We start from the raw sequence: 27,786 nt of genomic DNA, 5'->3' as shown, positions 1-27,786 counted from the left end.
ATCGTGGCCCGCTACGACAGGGAGCTTTGGTACAAACTGGCCCCCCTGCTGGAGATCCTCCAGGAAGGCGAGGTGGCGTCGGACCACGCCATCACTATTGCGACGGACATCGCCGACACTGGGTTTCGCCAGTTGGGCAACGGCGTGTGCCTTAGGCGGCGTGGATGGCTCAAGGCTACGGACTTCCGTCAAGACGTACAGACCAGAGTCCTGGACATGCCGTTCGATGGGAACAACCTGTTTGGGAAAACAGTGGACGATTCCCTTCAGGCCATTAAAACGGACACTGAGACGGCCCGGGCCCTTGGGGTTCTGCAGCAACGACGGACGCCCTTTCGGAGCAGCGGAGGCAAGGGCGCCTTCAAAGGTTCCGGCGGCGGTTTCTCCACCTACCGTCAAGCGGCCCGCTCGTCGTCTCAGGAGGCCTACAGAGGACGAGGCAAGTCTGGCGGACCCCGCCGTCGTCGCCAAGGAGGTCAAGGCGGCAAAGCCTCGTCAAAACAGGATTGAACCGACCGTGGGGTCGGGCCCCCACCGAAGCACCCCGGTGGGAGGCCGGCTGGCGAGCTTCGTCAGCGTGTGGGAGTCCATCTCCACCGACCGTTGGGTGCTGGACGCCTTAGCCCGGGGCCACGCGCTCGAGTTTCAAAGAAGGTGCCCGCGCGTCCCCCCCGTGGCCAGTAAAGAGCTTCACGTCCCTCAGCTTCTCCTGGAGGTAAAGGCGATGCTCAGGAAGGGCGTCATCGAACTCGTCCCAAAGAGGCTTCGGGGCTCCGGAGTTTACTCAAGATACTTCCTCGTGAAGAAGAAGACGGGAGGATGGCGCCCCATCCTAGACCTGCGACGTCTGAACAAGTTCATCAAGGCACAGAAGTTTCGGATGGTCACCCTCCAGCACGAGGATCAACTTCAAAATCATCACCCTTACGCACAAATGTATCAATCTCTCCACCCCATCCTACCTATCAGAAACCATATCCAAGGCCATCTCTGCCCGCCCCTAAAAGGAGCTACCATGCAAACCAACTCTGCGTAGCCTCCATAAAAAGAGATAACGCCGGCAGCATTGGCTTCCCCCATATAGCACCCAAACTCTGGAATGCATTAGCCAACGCACTTAGAGCAGGACCCTCTCTGTACTCCTTTCACAAATCATTCAAAACCACGCTATTCACCTAGCCTCACACAATACCCTAGGCTACAAAGCTGTCCACGTCCATCAAAACTACAAGCTGAACTGTAATTGCTAATTTCTGTGTAACCACCAAACTTCCTCCCTCTGTAACCTGCTATGAATATCTGTAACAGCGCCACAATGCCTAAGGGCTGATGTGCGCTTTAAAAATACGAATACATTAAAAAAAAACATTTTGGAACAGCTTGCCCAGCAACATCAGAGAAATTCCTGACCTGTTGCATTTCAGGAAGAAATGAAAGATCTTCTCGTTTGAGGGTTAATCATTCTCATTATCTGATCTTTAACAATGGGACCGCTGTGCTGTTTATTTCTTCTTCCTTTTGGTTCATTCATTTCTCCAGCATGGGGTCTGGCATGGATTCACATGCTCATGAATATTCCCCGTCGTCAGGCTGGGAATCCTCGGTAAAGAAAAAATCAGTATCAGTTTAGTTTCTGATCTGTCTTTCTTAATAGTAACCAATCACTGATCTCTGGGTCATACTGCCCCCAGCCAACGACTGCCCTCTACCTAAGCCCCTCCCCTGGCAGCGAACCTCAGATTTTTACCGCACGTTCAAGTGTTGCGAGTCCTCGTGTTTTAGCTCTCGAGCTTTTACTGCATTTTCGCGCTTTTTTAGGAGATTTTTCTCATTTTTTCGGTTAATCGAGCCTCAAGCTCCACCGTTTCTACTTCCGATAACGGGGACCCATTTCGGAATTCTTCTACGCCCCTCAAGGGTGAAGTTTTTGTCGAGTTACGCTTCTTGGAGGATTTCAGAAGATCTGTGGCCTACCTCAACGGACATGGCACAGGACAAGGGAAGCTCGACGCCCAGATCCAAGCTGTTCAGGAGCTGCCCAGGATGCGGATTGCAAAATGTTTTGAAGGAGGATGAGATTTTGAGATGTCTCTACTGCCTTCATGAGGACAAGACGCATGTGGAGAAGGACTGTGCGTTCTGCAAGAACCTGTCGGAACGGACCAAGCAAGATCGTCGTTCCCGCATCACCGCCTGGCTGGAGAAGGGCACAGCAGGTGAGAAGGCGAAGAAAAAATCTGAGCGGTCTTCCAAGTCCTGTGAGGGCGCCCCGGCGACGGGGGCCCAACAGAAGGCCAAGCACCGCAAGTCCGCGGGCACCAGGAGCACCGAAAGGTCGGGCTCCTCGGCTGCCAGGCAGGGCGTGACTTCCCCGGCACGATCAACCACGAGCCAGCGCTCTGGTTCGGGGAAGAGGAAGTCCGAGAACCCGGGTAAGCTTCTGGAGAGGCCCCGGTCGATCTCGAAGGGAGCCGAGGGGGAGTGAGGCGATGACCCTCCCCCCAAAGCAAATGACCAGGACGCACCTAAGGTGGTGAGGACCTTGATCCACCCGGCAAAGGCCTCTATTGAGGTTGTCGCAGCGGCCCTGGCGAAGCCAGCAGAGGCTATGCCAGTGGAGGCGGCATCGGGACCCAGGGTTTCCCTGCCACCGTGGAGGGAATCCTCTTTCCAGACCATCGTTAAGACCCCTGTGAAGACGCCAGCGGAAAAAGAGGGGGGGGCGGTGGCCATTACGGACTTGGATTCAGTCTCTGGGGAGGATCCGGTGGAAACCGTGAAAGGCCTCAACGAGAGGTTTGAGAAGGTTCGATCCCAGGGGAAGGTGATGTGATCGAAGATAGCGACGACGAGGGCCCAGTGGAGCAGCCATCCCGTCCGTTGCAGCCATTACCCAAGCCCCAGGATAGCTCGGTGGCCATTTTGTTGGCGACCCAATCCTTATGTGCTGAGATAAGGATGAGAGTCCACCCCGCTCTGCCCTTCATGCCCGCGAGGCCTGTGGACCCCTCATCCCCCTCGCCGGACCCTCGGGAGGATACAGCGACAGATACAGCGATGGGGACGGACGTCGACAGCGGCGATGACACAACGGACATCCCGTCATCACCCCCCGGGCCTCTCCGCCCGACGAAATTGGCTCTTTTCACGCCATGATGGCCAGGGCATCCGAGCTCTTCCAGCTCTGCCCTGAGGAACAGAAAAAGGAGGGTTTTCTTTACCAACGACGAGAGGCCAAGAGAAAGACGGTCCTCGCGGTGCCGTTGCTCGACGACATCTGGGACGAGGGGCTGGCTATCCTCAAGAACCCTTCCACGACACCCGCCAAGAGGGACGGGTATGAGAAGAAATACCGGGTCCCCGATGCCACCCCCTTGTGCCTCAGGGCCCAGCCCACGCCGGACTCTGTCGTCTCGGCAGCGGCCAAGAAGAAAGCAGCGGGTGCGGTGGCTTCAACTTCCACTTCCCCGCCGGACAGCGAGGGCAAGAAGTTGGACTCCATTGGACGACGAGTCATCTCGTCGGCGGCGACAACGATTAAGGCGGCCAATGCCTTAGCGATTGTGGCCCGTTACGACAGGCCCGTTACGATAGTTCCTCTGCTAGACTTCCTACCGGACGACAAGAGGGCGGAGGCCCTACAGATTCTGCAGGAAGGTGAGGTGGCGTCGGATCACGCCATAACGGTGGCAACGGACATTGCCGATACCGAATTTCGCCAACTGGGCAACAGGGTTTGCCTCCGATGACAAGGATGGCTCAAGGCGACCGACTTTCGCCAGGATGTCCAGACCAGAGTGTTGGACAGGCCGTTCGACGGCAACAACCTGTCTGGAAAGACAGTGGATGAGTCCCTCCAGGCCATCAAGACAGACACGGAAACAGCCCGAGCCCTAGGAGTCCTTCAGCAATGGCAGCCCTTTCAGAGCTCTGGAGGCAGACAGGGAGCCTCCAAGGGATCCAGCGGTGGCTCTTCTACTTACTGCCAGGCGGCCCGCTCCTCGTCCCAGGAGGCCTACACAGGCCGCGGCAAGCAAGGAGGGTCTCGCCGCCGTCGGCAAGGAGGCCAAGGCGGCAAGGCCTCTTGCAAGCAGGACTGAACCGGCCGTAGCGTTGGGCCCCCACCGAAGCACCCCGGTGGGAGGCTGGCTGACGAAGTTCATCAGCGTGTGGGAGTCCATCTCCACCGACCGTTGGGTGCTGGACACCCTGGCCCGCGGACACTCACTGGAATTTCAAAAGAAGTGTCCTCGCATTCCTCCCGTGGCCAGGAAGAAAAATCAGGTCCCTCAACTGCTGTTGGAGGTAAGGGCGATGCTCAAGAAGGGTGCCATTGAGCTTGTCCCCAAGAGGCTCCGGGGCTCCAGAGTATACTCAAGATACTTCCTCGTCAGAAAGAAGACAGGCGGTTGGCGCCCCATCCTGGACCTGCATCGAATGAACAAGTACATCAAGGCACAGAAATTCAGGATGGTCACCCTCCAGCAAGTGCTGGGACAGCTGGAGGAGGGCGACTTCCTATCGTCACTGGAGATGGAGGATGTTTACTTCCACATCCCCATTCTAAAAGGACCCAGAAAGTTCCTCAGATTCGTAGTCCAGGGGCGTCACTACCAATTCAGAGCCCTGCCATTCGGATTAAAGTCGGCACCCAGGGTGTTCACCAAGTGCCTCGCACCTGTGGCGGCGCGGCTGCGCCTGCAAGGGATCTACGTCTACCCCTACCTGGATGACTGGCTAATCCGTGTGAGGTCAAGAGAACTCACCGTCGAACACACAGCGAGGACCGTCCGCCTGCTCACGGAGCTGGGATTCGCCATCAACTACCCCAAATCCCATCTGGTCCCGTCGCAGGTGGCACTGTTTCTGAGAGCGAAGCTGGATACAGTGAAGCGATTGGCATCTCCGTCGGAAGAAAGGACGAAGGCCATTTTGGGCAAGGTGCAGCGCCTGTTAGCCACGGATGTGGCCAGAGTGAGGTCCATCAAGTCCCTCCTCGGGATGATGTCCTCATGCATCTACCTTGTGCCCCTCTGCAGACTTTGGATGCGTCCACTACAAGAGTTCCTCGACGCCCGCTGGATTCAAGCGGCGGGCAGCTTTGAAGACAGGATCCCGCTCGACGAGGAGTTCCGTCGGGCGATTCTATGGTGGGGTGCCTGTGCGCACCTTGCGGCAGGCATGGACTTTCAGGCCCCGGCGTATCAGGAGACGGTAACGACGGACGCCTCCCTGGAGGGATGGGGGGCCAACACCGGAGATCTCCACGCAAGAGGCCTCTGGCTCCCAGAGGAGAGGTCTCCTCACATCAACATCCTGGAGCTACGAGCTGTGTTCTGGGCGCTCAAATCGTTCCTTCCGTCCCTCAAGGACAAAGTGGTGAGGATCTTCACCGACAACACCACCACGATGTTCTACATCCGGAAGCAGTGAGGCACCAGATCCCCAGCCCTATCCAAGGAGGCCCAGGATCTGTGGCACTGGGCCGTCGCCCAGGGGATGTTTCTGGTTCCCTTCAACCTGGCAGGAATAAAAAACACCTTCGCTGACTCACTCAGCAGGGAGCTGCGCTCATGCCACGAGTGGGAACTACGCCATGACCAGGTGGATCGGCTCTTTCAACGGTGGGGCAAACCCCAGACCAACCTGTTCGCAACGGCGACGAACTCCAAGTGCCAGAGGTTCGCCAGCAGGTTCGCACAACCGAGGAGCATGGGCGATGCTTTCTTGTTCCCTTGGGACGGCCTGTTCCTGTACACGTTCCCTCCATTGCCGTTGCTGCTCCGTCTCATCAACCAGCTCAAGAGGTCCAGGTGCAGGATGATCCTCGTCGCACCGGCGTGGCCGAGACAGATCTGGTTCCTGGACCTTCTGGACTTGTCAGCGTCCCCACCTATCAAGCTGGCGACGGACACTGATCTTCTCTCCAGAGAAGGAGGCGCCATTCTCCATCACGACCCGGAGTTGCTGAACTTGCAGGCTTGGCTCCTGTAGCACTAGAGTTTGGAGGATACGATATCCCGGCTGACTGCAGAGAGGTGCTTGCAAAAGCCAGGGCGTCCTCAACTCTCAAATGCTATGGACATAAGTGGAAGAGGTTCTCTGTCTGGTGCCGTGCACAGAAGATTAACCCTCTACGTTTTACGGCCCCTCAAGTATTGACGTACCTACTGTCGCTAGCCAAAGCTGGACTGGCTCACGCCTCCAAGATACATCTGACTGCCATTTTTCGATACACCAGAACTACAGGACGGGCGTCCTTGTGGTCTCATCACCTGGTGAAGGAATTTATGAAGGGACTATTCCGATCATTCCCGCCGGTGAAGGCCCCTGCCCGGGCGTTGGAGCTCAACGTGGTGCTGACCAGGCTCATGGGTGCCCCATTCGAGCCTATGCATTCGGCGCCGTTGAACTTCCTGTCGTGGAAGACAGCATTTCATGTGGCCATCACCTCCGCACGACGAGTGGGAGAGATCCAGGCCCTATCTTGCAAGCCCCCATACTTGACTTTTCACGACACGAGGGTGGTGCTGAAGACGCACCCCTCCTTTATGCCCAAGGTGCCGTCAGACTTCCACCTCAACGAGCCCTTGGTGTTGCCAGTTTTCTTCCCGTCGCCTTTGTCTCCGGCCGAGAGGACTTTGCACTCGCTGGATGTGGCTAGAGCGCTGAAGTTCTACGTGGACCGCACAAAGAGTTTTTGGAAGACATCACAGCTGTTTGTGAACTTTGGACCTGTGAATCGAGGGAAGGCTCTCTCGAAGACTTCCATTTCCAGATGGCTCTCCGGCTGCATCATGCACTGTAACCGGTTGGCAAACCGACCACTGCCCGGCCGTCCGAGAGCCCATTCGACCAGAGCGATCGCTGCTACCACGGCGTTCCTGTCTGGTGTGCCCCTGCTGGACATCTGCAGGGCTGCTACGTGGAGGTCGACGCACACCTTCACAAGATTCTACTGCGTCGATCGGGACTCCAGGGAGGAGTCCAGGGTCAGCCAAGCAGTGCTGTGCAACCTGTTCGCTTAAGGTGAGCCTGGTGAGGAGGTAAGAGATGCTTAATGTTGAGTTGTTGTATTGCTTAATGTTGAGCCTGTTGCCACCTCCCGTGGTTGTGCATGTGTATACTTCTATGTATTCTTATATTCATGAGCATGTGAATCCATGCCAGACCCCATGCTGGAGAAGGAACAAGTTACTTACCTGTAACTGTTGTCCTCCAGCATTGGTCTGGCAAGGATACACATGCGAACCCTCCCTCCTTCCCCTCTGCGGCTCTTCACTTGGTCATACTGCCACTTTACGTGCTACCAAATCGGAGGATGGCTGCCACGGGAGGGGCTTAGGTAGAGGGCAGTCATTGGCTGGGGGCAGTATGACCCAGAGATCAGTGATTGGTTACTATTAAGAAAGACAGATCAGAAACGAAACTGATACTGATTTTTTCTTTACCGAGGATTCCCGGCCTGACGACAGGGAATATTCATGAGCATGTGAATCCATGCCAGACCCATGCTGGAGAACAACAGTTACAGGTAAGTAACTTGTTCCTTTCCTTTCTCTGTTGGCTAATACCAGGGCGCTTTGAACCCGTTATGGTAGTTCTGCCATCTTTACATCAAATAGAATAGATTATGTAGTCATTGGCCGCACGCAATCTCTCATTATTGAAAATGTGAGTGACCCTGAAATATCTGGCTTTATTCCACTATTACCCAAATCATAAAGTAAAAAGAGAGAAGGCCACACCTCTAGAATCTGCTCGACTGTCCTTAAGTGCAGGATTCACTAAACCCAAACTCGGGTTCCATGGAACACTGCAGAGTTGCCTTTTCCCCAACTTTCGCATTTTCTTTTGTGGCAAAATGTGGTGGGGAGACCCCCGCACCCTGATCTTACTAACCTCATCCCCCATCCCATATATACCCTAACGCCACTTACCATCTGCATTTTTCTGCCGAAAAAAAGTGTTAAACAAAAATTGAGGGAAATGGATTCGGCGTAAGTGGGCGGGACGCAAACTCGTGCCCTCCTTATGATCAAACACCCACCATACCAAACAACATTTACATTTTAAAGTCACCTGCAGTCATCAACATATCCCTTAGTTGCCCATTCAAAGAAACCTTAGATCTCTTAGTGATGTGATCCATAATTTTCTATTTGAGAGTTTCGGGGTTACAACTATTAATAACATGATAGTGTCATCCTGCTTCTTAGTGCCCTGCAGACATTTTTAATTCTCTATAGTTTTGTGGCCACTGTAGGTGAAGCTGAACCCAAATCACTAGACAACCTGTTAACCTTCCTCCGCTACCTTCTCCTAGGACTCTAAAGAAGTAAGTATATCCTTGAAAAGCATTTCTGAATATGACACGCTATCTAGATCAGATGGTAGGAATGTCTTGTTAATAGAATGAGCGTTCTTACACGAACGTGCCTTAAGTGCCCTCAACTCTCTCTGTCCCATCCCTCTGACCTCGCGATATCACTCCCACCCTCAATTTCTATGCCCCATCACCAACACTACCTAGTTACCGCTTCTCCTGTTGTGAGCCTTCTCGCCTTTGGTCACACACTATATATAGAACTGGGCATCAGATGGCAACCTGGGTATTTAATGGTAATGCTTGGCAGTAGGGATGCCATTTTATCATATCAACAGGGCATAAACCCAGATTTCTTTTCCAAATAACTTTTATTTAAATCAACATGTCATGAGTACATAAACAGTTAAGCTTTCAATCTTATGTAGTATGACATTTTTAAACATTTCTGGGAGGTCCCATTGCTTGTAAGGGGTTTGATGCCTTGCCACTCCACCCCAACGGGGGTTAGGTGCTCCTCACAACTACTCACAGCAGCTAGAAACATTGCCGCTTAGGGGGTTTGACCACCATGGCTGGTATTTTTTAACAAAGTCAATAAACGGATACCACACTGATACATATTTCGTGTAGCACGAAATAAGCATAGCTGTGATGTTGTCTGCCTCCAGTATGTCCAAGGACCTGACCCACCACATCTGTGCCATCGGCCCCTCTGGTGTCTTCCAGGTCTGGGCTATGACCAGCTTTGCCGCTAGCAGAAGATGTCCGATCAGGGTGGCCACTGAGCCTGTTAGGGGGAACGACCCTCCCCCCCCGATATCCCCCAATGAACCCAGATTTTATTGAGAGTTCCTGGCAATGGAGTGATTGCCTGGGCCTTTGATGACAAACTTTGGCATTGGGGTTGGTACTTTGGCATTTGTAAGCAATCCCTGCCAATAGTGTGAGTATGTGGTCATTTGATGCCTATCTCTGGCAGTGTCATGAATATGTGGGACTGGCCGTCCATGCCAATAGGCTGAATCACTCGCCATTTGATGAAGACATTTGGCAATGATGTAACCTCGTGGACATTTCATAGCAATAGCTGATCAGTGAAGTGAGTAGCCTGACATTTTATTCTAATAGTTGAATATGACATGGGTACCTAGCAAATAATATCGATACCTTGAACAAACAAAAAGTAGTTGCATGTTGGAGAGCGTGCATGCTCAGATGTGTGTTTTACAATAAACATCCATGTTACTGTGGCTGAAAGACAGTGTGTCCATCAAGATGTCTGGACTGATGAACTGATTGTCTGTGTTGAATTAGGACAAGTGGGAGAAGCTCATCACCAAGGATAATAAAACTGTGGAGCTCTTCGAGCACGTAAGCCTGATGGCCCTGGACAGCATCATGAAATGCGCCTTCAGCTGTGAGAGCAACTGCCAGACCGACAGGTGAGTCCTTACAAGAGGAAGCACAGATATTGGAACTTCTCTTCTTGGTCACATGTACCTCCAAAACCATGGGGTGTTAATTTCCTATATCAGTTTGTTCCTTTGACCGCAGCCAACCTCTATTATGTACAACCCTGACTTATAATGGTTACCTAGTATGTGGCCCGCCAAAGGTTTTTGACTATTACACCCATCAGACCTAAGCAGCATAGTTGGTTGTAAAGGATCATTGGAGTTGTAGTCCAAAAGACCACATATGCATTAATAAGTCATCATTCAATATCTAATAGCAATAATGCCTATTTGATGGAGGCTGGTTTGGAGGCCTGTTTGGACCTCACACAACCAGCGCCACTGTACCACCATCTCCTATTGAGATTGGATCCACAATGGAAACAACACCACAATTCTGCTTTGCTAAGATTGAAATTAATTGATTGGTAGTTGGCATATAATAGATCTTAGTGTGTAGGTCAGTAGACCTGGATCCTTTCTTTCCTTCAACCCCTACTCTGAAAATTGAGTACCTTACTCTCTAGGCAAGAAACCTACATCTGCCCATTTCGCCCCCACTCAATGTTTCCTTATTCCCATGCATCACCTTGCTTATGCATAATCAATTACCTCAATGCTCATCTATTGCAAAGTACCCAGAAATGTGATTTCTCTTTTCACTGATTGTCCTTTGTAATGAGTTCCTGTTCGAAACACAATATTGTTTCATGTTAATGAAGAGAAATACAAACCCCTTACAGCAAGGTGAACGTGGCAGATTGCATGGCCTTAACATCTACCATAAGTTGTTTGCAGGAACGTTTAAGTGACAATGCGATGATGCTAAAGAATTCTTTGATTGATGATCATTTTAGAGACATTTTAAAAGCATCAAAATATATCTTGGTCCATAAACACATCAAATAGCCATTATCACTTGAAGTAAGGTGGGTATGTCAAATAAAGTGCTATAGTGGGATGCTATGACATGAGTGTATGGGTTTATGGAATTATACATTGATAGAATCGGTCCTGTGGTGTGTGGATACAAGGAGATCCCCTCACTCCTTCTCAGTGTGAAGATGTCTAGCACAGAAAAAGTATTTTGGAAGTCAAAAGGATATCTCACTGTGTGCATACATAGAAAAATAATGTAATTGAAGTCAATTCCTGGGCGCACCACCAGCCAGAATCAAGTTAAACAGAAAGGGTGATTATTCGCTACTCTTTTTCCCACCTTGAAGTTGTCCATTATAAATGACAAATGTGCATGTTAATATATTAATGCAAAAGAAACTCCACTGAAGGACATGTAGCAAACTTTTAGCATGTTAGACCTGTCCAATGTTTATGTGATCTCTTACCCATTTCAGATGGGTACCCTCTCGCTTGGAATCTCTCTGTAAGTATCTTTTTTTTTTAACCAATTTATTAAAAATATTTTCATAAAACAAGAAAAAGCAGAAAGAACAATAAACAAATACGAAATCCCAACCCCTTGAAAATACAAAACATTCACGAAGCTAAATCCACCAATTAATATGCACAACATAATAAATATACATTGGATGGCAAAAAAGAGGAATATGAACAGGAAAAAACAATTGGCATTCTTTGTTAAATTGATCATCTTTGCTACAGTTTCGATGTGTCCGATAGAACTCCCCTGCCGGTATATTGGTGACAGTGGATCTTCTATGGCAACTTCCTGCATGAAATGTTGAATTGACCTACGTAGGGTTACGATATGTTGTTGTCTCTATTTGGTTGTGATATATGCAGATCTAGAAAGTCAATGTGGGTGTCGCTGTTTTGTCCTGTGAGGACACTACCAAAGGCATTGTCATTCAAGCAATGGATGTATGTCTCAAATCTTTGTTTTGTGCCAATACCAAATGATGATGATGATGATGATATCACCAATGTACTGCTTCCAAGTGATGATATGGCCAGTAAAATCATTGTAATTGAGAGCGTGTGTCTGCAAAAGCCTACATTCGTGTTAATGTAGCAGGGAAAACTGAGGCGACTTGTATACTGATCATTCTTCACCATTGAAATTGGAATTTCATAGATGTAACATGTTTTTAAATTTAATTTGCTATTTTTGAGGTCTGTGCTGATATGTCAAGTTCAGCCAAATCTACATGTGCTGTGAGCTTATGAGTGGTAAATCCTGATATGATCAGTACATCATTTAGTTTTATTTTATGTTGCACAAACTGAGCTGAATCACTTCTAGGTGATCTCACTTTGAGAGGTTAAGAAAAACTCAGAACCAGGAGGGTTGCTCGTGATTGCAAACGTTAGTCAAGTGTTGAGACCAGGATGTGTGCCCAGGTGGCCAGTTACACAGTCGATTGACCCAATTGGCCACATTTTCTACAATCCATTCAATTAATCTTCTAAGCAGAAATGTGGGTTGTGCTTAATAAAACACATAGGAGAAGCACCAAATAACATTGTAAATGAATCTAGTGGCATATTATCAAAGATATGCACTGGTGCTAAAAAGTGAGCAAATGATTTGATAATACAAAATGGAGCAAACAGATTTTGTCACAGTCCATATTATCTATAAACGTTTGCATGCCGGCAAAAACATCAGGCTTTTTTTTTGTACTATGTTTGCTGCATAACACACAACAAAAGTTGACTACTACATTTATTTTTATGTAACGCAGCACACATCATCCATAAATCAGCCTGCTCCTATTTCCCCCAGCTGTAAACATTTTAGATAATACCAATTGAGGTTAAACCTTTTTGCACCATTCTCTATTATAAAAGCGGCAAAATTGGTACTGAATTCATTTGCTCCACTTTTTTGCACAAGCGCAAATCTTTGATAATCTGTTCCTTGAATTAATAAGATAATGATTTATCAAAACCTGTTGGGTAAACACATATGATTTATTGTAAAGGAAAGAAAGATGGAGACACTTACTAGCAGCCAGCCCTCAGTTGACTGAGCTGTGACCATTCCTTTTTACATATTGCATACAAATGTTAATTTCCTAAATGTTCTGTGAAGTGGTAGGAGTAAGCGACAGACACAAAGGTGGCATGTTGATTATCAAAGACTTTTATTCTTAACATAAAGTGGGGGAGGGGGTTCTTGGAAATCCTAACTTTCCCTACTTTTAAGAGAGGTTTCCCTACCTCAAGAAAATCAACTAATGAAACTGCTGTGGGCATATTGTTCAAATCAAAGTTCACTGTCCCGTTTCCAAAACCTGACCTATTCCTTGCACCTGAACTTAAGAAGAGGTGAAAAAGGAAAAATGTCTCTTAACTGCCTACCTCCAGCCTGACCTTGTAGACAAACTGCAAAAGTTCCACCGAAGAGTCTTTCCAAGGTTATTCGAGTTTGTTTCCTAGCGCAGAGCCAGCCTCCTAAGTACTGCTACACTGTTAAATAGCATGTTGTTCTCCCAAGCTGCAATGTGTTTTTTCTTTCTCAGTTACTGTGCGCCTCAGACCCTGTTGTCAGTACTCCTTTTGGCCCACTCCCCTGCCAAGTGGGGTACACCACTCTCTTGATTTCCCAAACCAGGTTCCCTGGTTTCACTTGCACCCAATGCCTTGCTTTACTCTCCTGCCAAGGTCTCAGAGTGTCAGCTACACATACAAACTTCGTATTCCTCTATGATAGCACTTAACGGCGCACTTCCCAATAAAGGATCCAGACCTCCTCCTGTGGCCTGCTCACAATGTCTTTATCATCCAATCTCTCTCTGTTTTGCATCCCTGGTTTACTCTCCTGCCAAGGTCTGTGTACGTTGTGTGTTTTTCCAAAGTTCATGTTCCCCCTTACTGTTTGTCATTGTACAACAACAGATGTCCACTTAATCGTGGAACTCTCCCATCCCTTGCACACCCAGTTTGTGTTAAATAACTACAGAGAAGTTTATAATATAGTCAAAACATTTTTTTACTGTTTGAGTTAAGATAAAAATGTAATTTCGAATTTATGAATTGAAAAATTACACCATTATGGTTTCGTTACTCACTAGAACATACATACCCAAACTGATGTTCATTCCCTACTAAACAAAACTATTTCTTGTCATGGTATGCTGTTCTGATGCGGGTCCCAGACCCCTTTCTCTAGGTTATTCCTAATGTTTTCTTGCTTTCGCTTCACCTCTACCCACAGCCTTGGTTAACTCTCCTGCCAAGGTCTGTGCACATCCCTCATGTCTGCCAGTCGGGATATGGCCTTCTGATGTGGGTGACGCCCATTTCCTTGTCTCCCTTTCCCAGAGAGTATTTCTCCTTTACTTTGTTTCCTGTCCCACAAGCTCTCTGGGTCTCCCCAACCACCATATTAGCCACCCTGATACATGTTGGGCCTTGGCTGTCTGTCTGCAGTGGTTCGCAGGTATCCCAAAGGCTTTGCGGGTCTTTCGGTAGAAGCAGGATCTCTCTCGATCATTCATGGGATTCCCCTGCAGTCTTCCGGTGCTCTGTGGACAGCCCGGAAGCTCTGGTGCCCAGTATGTAGGTTTTCTCCTCTCTGGTTTCCTTTCTGCTTCCTGTGCCTTCCATGGTTCTGCTTTGCTCCAGGATGCCGTCAGCTTATCTTCTCTGGGTGTCTGCATGACTCGTGCCGCACTCTCGTTCCGCATCGAGGGGGGAAGGTAGACGTCATCATTCTGTACCCTTGCTGTCTTTAAATTACAGCTGGCCAATCATGTTACTGCAAAGGCTAAAGCGTATGCCAACATTGAGGTTGATAATCCTCATTACTCTTTGCCTCTTCCTCGTCCCATTGATTTCTATCTGAGATGTCTTGCCAAAGCACATGGGGACATCAGGTATTAGGGAATGGAAGGGGCTTTGAACCAAGGTGGGTAGGTTAAGAGGATACTGTGTTCTTCCAGGTTCACCACTGCTCTCACTGAGGTCCTTCCTCCCCATGAGATCCTCCCGCTGGACATCGCCTCCAAGTGGATTCTCCAATAGCAGCCTCACTTCTGTGGCCTCATGGTAAGGGGCTCCCCCATTGTTAAGACTGATTTCCTATACTCTGGACTGGTGGACAGGTGTATAGAAGGCCAACCTATATTGTGACAGGGGCAACTCTGGGAAGCTGTAGCCGTACCAGTTTAAGGTAGCAGTGACAGGCGGTCTAGGCTAAGATCTTCAGAGGGGTGAGATTGTAAAGGGTCCACAATGAGGTCACACAATGGGAGTCACAAATTACCCTTAGACAGGATGTATAAAAATACAGTTATTTAATTATGGCCAAATACACTATAAGAAAACGTTCAAGTGCATAATACAAATCAGAATACTCCTGCAAGGGAATGAATAGATGAGTATTAAACACAAAAAGGTCCACAGAGAATTAACCCCTAACTAATATTGTCCAACCCTAAATTGCCTGGGGCCTTGTGCCCTATTGTTCAGGATACAAAGATACAGCACTCAGGAGGCAGGAGAAAATGTAGGTAGGGTCTCTGGGGTCCAGTGATGGATTCTTAGAGCCAGGGTTCAAGATAGACAGTGTCCAAAATTCCCCCCAACAGTTAGAAGTCTTGCCAAGGCAAGTATTGCCAAAGCCAATAGGTTTAAGATAGAGGATTGTAAGTCCATTGACTTACAATGGGAGTGTAGGGGTATGTTAAAAGCTCAATAACTTACCCCCTTCACTCCGAATCTTCCCAAGACTTTCCAGAACAAAGGAAGGGTGTCCTGGCTTGCTTTTCCCACCAAATTCCGCGGTCCTCGATTTTCACGGGTTGCAGGTTCGAATGATTCTCCGGTTAGGATCTTTTGCTGGTGCAAGGACTCTTGATGAAGAAATGCAGAAACAAACGATGCAGCGCCCTTCTCGGGACTGGAGGCGGGTTAGAAAAGCAGGTTTCGGACCGTGCATGCAGCGCACAGCGATGCAGCGGGACTCAGAAGCCGCGGTCGGACCTTCTACTATTTCTCGGGTCCCCTTGGGGCTAGGATGCCGAAGTTTCGCAGAGGGTGTCATTGCAGTGGCAGCTGATGGTGTGCCAAGTTTCAGGCGGAAACAGCCACAGGACGATTCCCAGGCACTTCCGAAGGCGGTTTTTGCACTGGGCACCGAGTAGGCTTCAGGAATGAATGGTCCTTCCAATACAGGGGTCGCAGCACCTTCACAGGCCTACTGGAGATCAAGAGACAGACAGGGCTCCACCAGGACTGCAGCAGAAGTTGGTTGCCAGGCCTCCTTCGACAGGTTACAGGTTTCTGTGTGGATCTTCTCAGCTGGACGGATTCTTGGCTCCTTCAGGTTCTTCTAGGATCTCTGAGAATTGCATGCAGGGGCCCTCTTCTTATCCTAAAAGCCGGGTAGGGGCCGAAATTCCCACTAGCCAATGGCAGAACTAGCCCACACACACACACCCCACAGTGGTCCAATCAGGATCACTGGCGGGAACACTCATGCATACCACTCAGATACACAGAAACCAGGATGTGTATTGGGGTCAGACTGACCCAGCCCACCTCCTGCCTGCAAACACACAAAGCCCTCCAGTAGCCCGCCAAAAGCTGCTGCATTCCTGGGCACTGGAAGTCCTTATAAGGATCTTTCTGACCTCTGAGGCTAGGAAGAAGGCTAAACAACAAGATGCAAAAAGATTGGGCGAACAACCTTGTGGCACGGCCATGTTTGGCCAGTAGCCACAGTAAGTAGCCAAACGTGGTAAACGCACTTAAGCTAAAACGAAATTCCCCAAAAAGTGGGGAAAAGTCACTGCTGCCACCAGCCCATCTTTTAAGCACCTCAGAATAACCAAATAATCCTTTGAGTGTTAGTCTAGGGCAAAACAAAAATGAATCCCATTGCACTGCAGTGTAAGCTGCTGTGTGCAATGATAAAAAGTTACCACATGTGATACAAAAGTAACCACAAGTAGCAACACAGTCACAAGACTAAGGGAACCACTGTTTCCCAGTACTGATAGCCTTAAGGACATATCAGTTTCCCCATAACATGTGAGCAAAGGCCAGTACAGTGAAGTTTAAGGCTTCACTGCACTACAAATAGTACAGGTCAGATTGAAAAATAAAAGCAAAATAAAGATGGAAGGAAAGGTGCAGTAAAGAGAATCTTTCCTAACACCTGTCTGAAGCAGTGAGACCCTGGGATTCATCACAGTACCTACATGTACAAACATGTAAATCAAGATAACAAAGCTAGTAATCTGGCTCTGGTAAGTGGGTACGATAAGCCTTCTTAGTTGGGATTTGGAGGTACAGGGGGACATGGGACACGTGTTTTGTAGCTAGCTCCAATTCCTGCTCCTCAGTTTGTGCCAGTATTTTTCTATCCAGACTACTGTATTACTCCAGCCTTGCCCAGTTATAGGATACTTGCCAGGATATCCCTTTTCCTTTCATGGAGACATCACCCAACCAAGGAACCAACTTCAGGTTGCAGCCGCTATAAGAAAACAGACTATGAAGAGAAGCTGTGATACCCGAGCCTCCAACACCACAAGCCTCCAACACCACAAGCCACTGGGAACTCCAGCGGGGTGTGGGGGAGAGAGAGAGAGAAAGAGAGAGAGAGAGAGACACACACACACAGACAGAGACAGAGAGAGAGAGCACAACACTACAAAGCTGCATCAGTATGCAGCTAGCAGAAAAACAGAGCAACACTGCGTGAAAACACTGGACTCAGATTAGCAAGACTACCAGGGACAACTGAGGAGATGCCACTCTCCCTCTATAGAACTTACCTCTGGAATAGTTGGAAAACCACGAGCATGAGCACAAACAGTCTCTGTCATTCTTGGACCCCCATCCACAATATGCAGTAAGGGGGAGAAGTGGGCAGGGCTTAGCCCCTTACTTTTCACTACACAAAGATTCCCCAGGTGGGGATGATCGGGCCAGGTTGGCCAGGGAGAGCTCTCCAGTTCTGGGAGAGAAAGGGGAATATAAGCAGGAGGAAAGAAGGTGCAGTGGATTGTGGAGGGGATTTGTGAAGCAGGTCAGGTATTGTCTAGGGCAGTGGTCTTCAAACTTTTTTGGCCATTCCAAGATGGCAACCACGCAGTGAAGACGTGCGTGCGGGTGCTCCGTCTCCAGATCAACTAAGAATCACAAATGGTGCATGGAAACGCAGACCCATAAAGGGAACAGAGTGATTTCTGCTTCACTACACCTTGCAGGATCATTAAAGTCTCCCCGTATCCCCCCAGCAAGTGCAGAACAGCAACAGGGAAACACAGCCATGTGTGATGCCTGCAGCCTCAGTGAGAATGGCTCGATCACCGGCAGCGCACTGGCTCATGCCTGGCATATGGGGGTAACATGCTAGGTCGGAGCGCTGCGACCGCAACTCCAGGTGGACAAGGGACACGCAAAGCACTGTAGGCAGACCCACACCTTCCCAGTAACGTGGATATGGGGCATGAGAATGGAGGGGACTCCATGGGAGCCTGATCGATATACCAGAGGTACGCTAGATGAAGCCCCTCGCCAGACTTGCGACTCAGGTCACCCTGGTAGGGGTAATTCACGGCAGATGGAAGTAGGACGACAACGGGGGCGGCCAGTCTGAGCGCACAAGATACCTCCCTTCCTCCTGGGGCTGGATGTTGTGGTGCCTAGGCCTCAGTGCGGAATAATAGACCACTGCCCCCCACATCACACATATAGACTTTGGGTGGCCACATCCCAGGTGGGAAGAGGGGTAATCTCCCCCGAAGCAACAGCACGCACAGAGTAAGCCCGAACTAGGTCAGCGAGGTGGCCTAAACGCCTGGTGGACCATATTTTCATAAAGACCATGGGACGTGACGGGCCTAAACAACCTAAGCTCACATACACTCACAGGTCAGAAGCGGTAACTCCCCCAGCTCTTGGGTTGCATACCTGCTCACCACTTGCCTAGGAGCCTCCATCAGGTGCCCACTCACACAGGGATTACAGCAGGATTCCGAGACCGCCGAGCAGCCTGCCAGCCCACGTGGAGATGCACATGACGAGGGTGAAAAAGAAAAATACTGTAGCCAGACAAACACAGGCCCACCCAGCACAAGTCACCCTCTTTCGGAGGTACTGGCCAAATGAAGCCACACCAACCGCAACAGTGGACACACCTGAACCCAAGCTGCCACCAGTGCTGGATCGTGGAGACCCGGACATGGCAGCGTCCGAAGAGGACTTTGCACAAAGTTTCCAGGATTTTCAGGATACATTTTCTGCCTCATTCCAAGTGCAATTTTTATCATTCACGTTCGAAATCAAGCACTCACTTTCCAATTTTGGCAAAGAAATAGCCGCCTTGGGAGACCGGGTTGAAATGAATTAATGGGTAATTCAGGATCTTATGCAAGAGAGTAGACGGACGCAGCACTAGAGGACCTCTCGAAAGCTGTGCACAACCTGGAGATTCACTGTGAAGCTTTGGAGAACAGATCCAGAATAATATTCAGACCAAGAAGCTTCCAGAAACGGTAGGGGACTCAGACACAGTAACACATATCTTCACAAACCTGTTGGTGGTGGAAGAACCCTTGATGATACCACTGGACAGGGTAGACAGTGCGGGCCCAAAAAGATCGGGTCCAGGATCGCGACCTAGACATCCTGGTGGCCTGCTCGCAATACCCACAGAAAGAACAGATCCTCAAAGCAGCGCGAGCGGCAACACCAATCGCATACAATGGATCGGAGATCCAACTTTACCAGGACCCTTCCCAAATGACCCGTCAAAAGCGCAGGGATATGCATGTGGTGGTCAAGACCCTGCAGGCACATGGCATAAAATATAGGTGAACATTTCCTTTTGGCTTGGCCTTCACCCTAGATGGCAAACACAGGATCTCGTCTAGGGAAGCGGGGCTCGCACTATGTCCGATCGAGGATGAGTTGGAAGATGTTACCACAGCGAGCAAAGAAGGGAGACACATCAGACACATTAAACCGTGGGAATGGTGCACGGTGGACAACAAATGGTGAAAATAACGCGGCGCAATACAGGATGAAAGGAGAGCCCGCCTAAGAGGGCCCAACCAGAAGACCTCTACTTAACTATGCAACTCTGGAGTCGCTCTGCATTTGTACCTTTGTGTAATCATATATCTTGCATGTAGCGGAGACGGAGCACCCGTCTTGGAACTCATCTGCTCAAAATAGTGTAAGGGGGTTTTAGGATACCCTGCACTTTGCCCTGGGAAGATCGTGGAACCACAGCTGAGGGCATTCACCCCAGGATACAAGAGGTACTGTGGTTCGCAACAGGGGACTTTCGAGTGGGGTGAGGAGGAATTGGGAGTTTGGGAATGGTTATGCTTTACAGTTGGGAGAGGTTGGGAGAGGCAGGGGATACCGAAGTGCATGGCTTAATATGTCCACGATCGACCATTCGCATACCCAGATGCACACAGGCTTCAAAGAAGTTCTACCCACACCAAGCTAATTCAAGTGTTTGTCGATTAACATTCGGGGGCTAAACACCCCGTTAAAGCATAGGAAGCTTGAATTCTACTGGCTTTGGTGGCGTTTCATGGGATGGATATGTGGTACGCATAAAGGCATAAGTTACGCCTACGGGATTATCCTCTGATCATACAGGCGAACGTTTTGGGGAAAGTTGCCGGTGTACTCATAGCAATTGGGTCAGGATCTCAGAAAAAGGTTACACGCAGCAAGGTGCATAAAGAAGGTTGTTACCTTTTTGTGACCTTGGAACTGGGACCCCAGACATTAACGGTAGCCTCTATATATGCTCCCAGTGCAGGAGGGGAGGGCTTTCTCAAGATGCACATTTGGAGTCATTTAGGAAGGGTGAAATTATACTTTTAGGAGACTTCAATTTGTCCTGGGACCCCCCAACAGGGACCCTAGCACAGTCACGCAGTACACTCAGGCTTCCCCTTCCAACGCAATGAGGAAAAAATGCACTCTCCTGGCCATGGTAGATGTATGGCCAGCCCTCAAAGGCACAGAGAAGGGCTATACATTTTACTCTAATGTCCACAGTTTATTCTCATGCATAGATTATGTATGGGCCTCAATCCTGCTCTTGGAGAATATCACACAAATAACGTTTCACACACCAGTGCTTTTGGATCACTCGTCACTGTCAATCGAGCTAAAGGTTCTTTGCGGGGCCACGCTTATGGTCTTGGAAACTTCTGAACAAACTCCTCGGGGATCAAGTTATCAGAGATATAATAGGGATGAGGATTGAGGAATTCTTTGACCTTAACCTATCAGGTGGTGGTATCAGCAAATGTGTTCTGGGACGGCTTTAAGGTAACTTTACAGGGGGACTTGATAACCGAGGGGGCCAGTAAACACAAACAAAAAGTGAAGCTTGAATGGAAACTAGAAGATGATCTTAGACGTGCGATGAAAGATATGGAAACACAGATGGGCCCCATCAAACAAAAAGCCCTCTTCACAGCCATTGGCAGGCTCCACCTGTTGCAAACCAAAAAGTCAGAGACATTGCTGCTATACCTGAAGCAGAAATATTATATTAAAGCCAACAAGGCAGATCAACTTCTAGCCAGACAGCTCTGGCAGAAGGCGATACCTCGGACGATACAAAAGATTCAACTTTCCTCAGGCGAATTCACCACTGAGACCCCACACATTATCGCTCAATTCCATATGTTTTATTCTACCCTATAGCAGTCGGATTCCCTGGATAGACTAAATCAGAAAGCTTGCTTAGATAAGGTCATACTTCCTCAGTTAGCGCCTGCAGATAGAGAAGGACTAGAAGCCAACATGGGCCCAGATGAATAGCCGGCCCTTTTTTTATGGAACCTGCCAAAATATCCTAGCCCTAGGATTAACGTAACTATACAACTCGTTTATATCCTCAGCCCGGATCTCCCCCTCTATGGAGGAAGTGAAAATCGTGCTATTCCCCAAGCTAGGTAAGGACCCGGGTAACTGTGGGTCCTACCATCCCATAGCCTTAATAAACCTTGACACCAAGATTTATACATACATTTTGGCTAACAGGATAGAAGAATTATTGCCCTCGCTAATTTACCCAGACCAATCTGGCTTCATAAAACAACGTCAAACACACAACAACATTGGTAGAACGTGCCATATCTTAGAGAAAGTAGAAAAGAAAAACGTTGCAGCGGTTCTACTCTCGTTAGATGCCAACAAGGCTTTTGACTGTGTGGAAGATGGGATTTGGCCCGCAATTCAAAGATAAAATCAAAGCTAACTATGTCCTCCCTTCTGCTAGACTCTGCATTAACCGACCAACCTTTTGCCTCCCATCACTCTACAATGCAGCACCAAACAAATGTGTCCTCTCTCCCCACTAAATAAATTTGGAGCCACTGCTAGCTCGGTTCAGACAAGCCAATGATATACGGGGCATGGACTTTAGGGGCGTACCACACAAAATCATGACATACGCCGATGGCAAGTTACTCCTAGCTACAGACCTCCTGAACACCCTCCAGGTGCAGGGCAGGAGCTGGAGGAGTTTGGTAAAGCGGCAGGGCTAAAAATGAACACTAGAAAATCAGAAATTCTCAAGCTCTTCCTCCCTGATGAGAATGTATAATTTCTACGTTCACATACCCAATTTGGCTGGGCTCGGCAGGGGGTGAAATTGCTGGGGGGCACCCTTACCCGCACGATATAGGCGAATCACGCCTTCATCCACTCCCCACTACAAGAAATTAAAACCCAACTTGTGAAATGGGGCCACTATCGGTCTCATGGCTGGGTAGAATCAACACAGTAAAGATAGTAATGCTACTCAAAACCTTATACATGTTTCAGGCATTGCCGGTCTGGGACCCGGCTCTTTCTCTCGCAAACTGCATGGTGCAATCTCTACATTCACATGGAATAACAAGACCCCGCGGTTAGCTCTTAACATACTAATGACCCCCACGGCTAAAAGTCCTAAAAGAGTGGTCGGCAGACACTGGAGAAAAGGTGGGTTCAGATGGATCAGGCGTTGGGGGGGCACACCTGAAGGATGCACTCTGGCTACCTAAACCATATTTCCCCCCCCAACCTACATATGAGTAAGATCATAGGCCTGTTAGAAGATGTCTGCACATCGCACATATCACTTAACGTCTTTTTCCTCACCTGTTACATCTATATTTAATAACCCGCAGTTCACCCTGGACCTCGAGCCCTTGGCATTTGTCAATTGGAAACACGCCGATTGTCACAGTCTGTGTTACATGTTTAGTGACAAAGAACCGAAACGCTTGACACAATGTAGGTTGGAACTGGGACTTCGAGAGACCCTTAGGTTCCAAAACTTTCAAGTCAAAAGCTGGAGTATCGCATCCCCAAACAAGAAGGCAGCGACCAGAGAGCTCACCCCTTTCAAAAAATGTGTCACGTCTAGTCCAAGAAAGAAAGCTCTCATTTCAAACATATACAAGATCATGGCAGACACCACCCCTGTGTCACCACTGAGATACAAACACAGCTGGGAGCAGTCACTAGGGGACCCGGTCCCCGACGATGAATGGGAAAGACTTTGGAGGGATATATCCAAATTCGCTGAATCCATCCAAATTCAGGAATTCTGGTACAAACTCATGACACAATGGCGCTATACACCGGGCCATCTACATCGGATGATGCCACAACTTACTGACAGGTGGAAGAGGCACTGTGGGGAGACCGGGGATTGGCTGAATGTAGGGTTGGGGTTTTAGGGGACTATTGGAAATACATCAATGCCTTAATGGTGCAGGTGTTCAACCAATGGACTCCCAGGTCTCTTAAGTCCTGGCTATTTGCATTCATCGAGGAGGATCTGCATCAATGCTCTAAACAAGCCTGCAAAGCTTTTGTTACACTACAATTGGCGGCTCTTCTGGTAATTGCACAGAATTGGAAGTCGAAATACCTGTCAAGAATTGGCGAGTGGTTCTCCAAAGTGTGGAACTTTCTAGCGCTCGAATGGATCACTTATTCCATACAGAAGGAGCAGACAAAATTCACAAATGACTGGGACACGGTTCTGAAAGTTCCCCTGGAATGACTATAACATTTCTCTTTTGTGCTCAGGACACTGGGTATTACCTAAGCCTCTTTTGTACATGTCCGTTCTCCAGCATTGGATCTTTCATGGATTCACATGCTTAGAATATTCCCCGTCGTCAGGCTGGGAATCCTCTGTAAATTATATAGACCTTTTCCATAGGAAAATTTCGACACTTTTGTGTCCTATCTACGTCGTTTTGGGCCGCGTACACCTGCGCCATTAGGACGTAGAGGTATAAATAGCCCGTCCCCGCGGCTCCCTCAGATTTCAACCGTCTACCAAAGTAGTTGGATTACCTCGAGTATCTACTATTTTATTAGGTTGTGCGTTCTTCCACTTCTGCTTCGACTGTTTCTTTTCGAAGTATGTCTGGAAAGGTGTTATTTCGTCCGTGTGCTACATGCGGTCTTAAGAAAGTATATGAAGGAGACGGCCATATGGACTGTATTTACTGCCTTCACCCTCATCATACGGCGGACACGTGTGAGATCTGTCAAGGCTTCTCACAGAAGACCCTAAAAGACCGCAACAGACGCCTGGTTACTTGGCTCAATGACGCAGCGGGTGCGTACCCGGTATCGGAGGTATGCTCTACAGCCTCGAGATCTAAGTCTCCTGTCCCCCCTCGTCGATCAGGGTCGACGGAGCCTCCGGCGAAGAAATCGCACTCATCTGAAAAACGCCCCTCGGAGAAACATCCTGCGAAGTCCTCCTCTTCACATAAGGCTTCGTCTTCTTCCTCTTCATCTAAAAAGGAGAGAAAAGACCCATCGAAATCCTCCTCAGGAGACCGTAATAAGTCTACCTCGAGTCGAGAGTCCTCGTCCCACAAGTCGAGGCCAAAAACGGCGGGAACGCCTCAAGGCCCTGCTCCACAGACTTCATTGACGACGGTCCGGTCGTCGACGCCTGCTTTGTCTTCGGCGACGGCTCTTCCGACGGCTATTTCGTCAGGTCAAACAGAGCCTATGGGAAAGATGTCATCGTAGACAGTGGCCCCGTCGGTGGGATGGCAACTGGAGGTTTTTGACCCGATTCCGCCTGAAGCCTTGCTGCAACCAGAAGCGGCTTTCTCCATCTCGTCGGCGCAAGATGACTGTGATCCGGTCGCACATCCAACCGATCTGGGACTAAACCAACTGGTTCGTGGTCGCTCTTTAGTGCAAGTGCCATTCCAGTTACCTCTTCCTTACTGAATCCCCAGGCTGTTCTGTCCCTGGAGGTGTTGAACACATTACAGAAGCTGTTGGAGCGGTTGGACAATCGGTTACCTCGTCCTCCACCCAGAATTCCTACCGCTTAACCGGTTGAGGAAGATTGTTCTCGTCCGCAGGAAGAAGGGGAACTGTCAGAGTCGGAACATGAAGGGTCGGTTTCAGACATCTCGTTATCCCCCTCAAGGGACCCTACATGGGACTCTGAAGCGGAGATGGAAACTCCGAAGAGTCCAGCGCAGCCATCACCACCTGATGATGTGGGTGCTTTCCATGCCATGATGAGTAAGGCATGTGCAGAGTTTGGCCTAGTCCCAGAAGAAGAGAAAAAAGATTGTTTTCTGTTCGATCATATGAGCAAGAGAAGAAAGGCGATATTTGCTATCCCCATTTTAGACCATGTCTGGCAGGAGGGACTGAAAACCATGCGTCACCCTTTTTCAGAACCGGCAGTAAAAGGTTGTTTGGAAAAGAAATTCAAGGCTCTGGAATCGACCCCCAAGTGCTTGACGTCTCAACATTCGCCGGAATCAGTGATATCCGCCGCGGCGGCCAGAAAGGCAAGGTCGCAACACAAATGCACGACCCCGCCCGATAACGAAGCCAGGAGACAAGATGCTTTTGGAAAGAAAGTACTATCGGTCGGAGCGACTACAGTTAAAGCAGCCAACTCCCTGTCTATTATGGCCAGGTATGATAGGGAAATGTGGCATCGACTAGCTCCTATCTTGGACCATCTGCCGGAGGAACACAGGAAGTCTGCCATGCTACTCGTACGTGAGGGAGAAGAGGCCTCCAATCAGGCTTTAAGCAAATGAACAATGGCGTAGTGTTACGGAGGCAAGCCTGGCTTAAATGCACGACGTTCAGACCAGAGGTACAATATAAGGTAATGGATATGCCGTGCGAAGGAGAACACCTGTTTGGGGAGAAAGTCGATGAAGCCCTGAAGGGCATGAAAGAAGATTCTGACACGGCTCGTTCCCTGGGAGCCCTCCAGAGTGGTAGGAATTCTCGTTCCTTTCGTCCCTTCAGACGAGCATCAGGTAACTCCCGGTTTGGATCATCTAGAGACCGAGGTTTCACCAGGCCCTCCTACTCTTCCCAAGGCTACAGACGTGCAGCCCAAGCTACTCGAAAAGGCAGAGATTACCAAACCTCCAGACGACGAGGCGCCTACTCCTCGTCGACGAAGGATAAACAGACCAAAAGCCAGCAATGACAACTTACAGGGCGTCGTGGGGGGCAGAGTGTCTTGTCACGTCGACGAGTGGGCACGCATAACAACAGACCAATGGGTTTTGGACACGATACATCTGGGCCATTCTCTACAGTTCAAGGACAAGCCGCCACGCATTCCACCGGTGTTCTCGACGCAGCCACACCTTCAAATACTAAGGCAAGAGGTGATGCTTATGCTGCAGAAAGGGGCTATAGAACTGGTCCCGGTTGCAGAAAGAGGACAGGGAGTGTACTGCCGTTACTTTGTCATCAAGAAACCCAATGGAAAATGGCATCCCATTCTAGATCTACGAGCACTCAACAAACTGCTCAAGAATCTAAAGTTCAAGATGCTTACGCTCCAAGATGTGATCCGTTCCATACAACCGGAAGACTATTTGTCAGCGCTAGATCTTCAGGACGCATACTTCCATATCCCGATGCGTCGGCGTCACAAAAGATTTCTAAGGTTCGTCATCGGACCGACCCACTATCAGTTCAAGGTCCTTCCATTCGGTCTAAAATCGTGTCCCAGGACGTTCACCAAGTGTCTGGCTCCAGTAGCAGCCTGGTTAAGGAAAGAAGGTCATCATGTGTACCCTTATCTAGACGATTGGCTAGTGAGGGGGTTGTCTCCAGAAAGAACACAGGAAAGTCTACATGCCACCATGTGCCTCCTACAACGTTTGGGCTTCGCAATAAACTTTGAAAAGTCCTCCTTATTGCCATCAAGGGCCTTGGTCTTTCTGGGGGCAGAGTTCCAGACGCAGTCAGGACTGGTAAAGCCATCCGTCGAAAGGGTTCTGAAACTGCAGCAAAAAGCATCGGAGTGGAAAGTCAACACCAGAGTATCGGTGCGAAGGTACATGTCCCTACTGGGGACCATGTCGTCTTGCATACCCTTAATCAACAATTGTCGTCTCTTCATGAGACCGATTCAAGAATTCTTGGTGGATCGATGGGCACAGAGTCAAGGGCTTTGGTCGGACAAACTGACCATCAACAGCAAACTCGTGCAGGCACTTCAGTGGTGGAGAGTTTCCATAACTCTGACAAAGGGAATGCACTTGCTGGAACCGGCGTTCCAGATGACGGTGGTGACGGATGCTTCCCTAACTGGATGGGGAGCTCATCTGGATTCCCTACAGGTTCAGGGGCGTTGGTCATCGGAGTAATCCAGCCTTCATATCAATGTGCTGGAATTAAGGGCAGTGCGTTGGGCACTGAAATCCTTTCTTCCACGGATAAAGGGATCGGTTGTACGGATTATGACAGACAACACAACAACAATGTTTTATCTAAGGAAACGGGGAGGAACTCGCTCCAGAACCTGTCATCCGAAGCCCAGGAGATCTGTCATTGGGCCATTCAGCAGAAGATATATCTATTGGCGTTCCACTTGTCAGGAGTCAAAAACGTGCAAGCGGACTCTCTCAGCAGGGAAATGAACCGACTGCACGAATGGGAATTGAGCGACCAGCAACTACACCGTGTCTTCGAGAAATGGGGTCATCTGGCTCTCGACCTCTTTGCAACGAGAGACAACAAGAAATGCTCACAGTACGCGAGCAGGTGGCCGCAGCAAGACTC

At 49.2% G+C, this 27,786-nt stretch overlaps 1 protein-coding gene across 1 annotated transcript in view; it reads left to right on the top strand.

The window, feature by feature from the left end:
- Positions 1-27,786, top strand: part of LOC138548050 (cytochrome P450 4B1-like) — a 384,495-nt gene that overhangs the window by 166,394 nt on the left and 190,315 nt on the right. Inside the window, exon 5 of the mRNA XM_069642252.1 lies at positions 9,644-9,771. Within this exon, the coding sequence (XP_069498353.1) occupies positions 9,644-9,771 (128 nt within the window). The remainder of the gene's footprint in view (positions 1-9,643; positions 9,772-27,786) is intronic.

The sequence above is a fragment of the Ambystoma mexicanum genome, chromosome 1q (genome assembly GCF_040938575.1).
Source record: "Ambystoma mexicanum isolate Mex_15411 chromosome 1q, UKY_AmexF1_1, whole genome shotgun sequence".
NCBI lineage: Eukaryota > Metazoa > Chordata > Amphibia > Caudata > Ambystomatidae > Ambystoma > Ambystoma mexicanum.
Note: the sequence above shows the minus strand (reverse complement) of the source record. Positions and strands in the feature narration are given on the sequence as shown.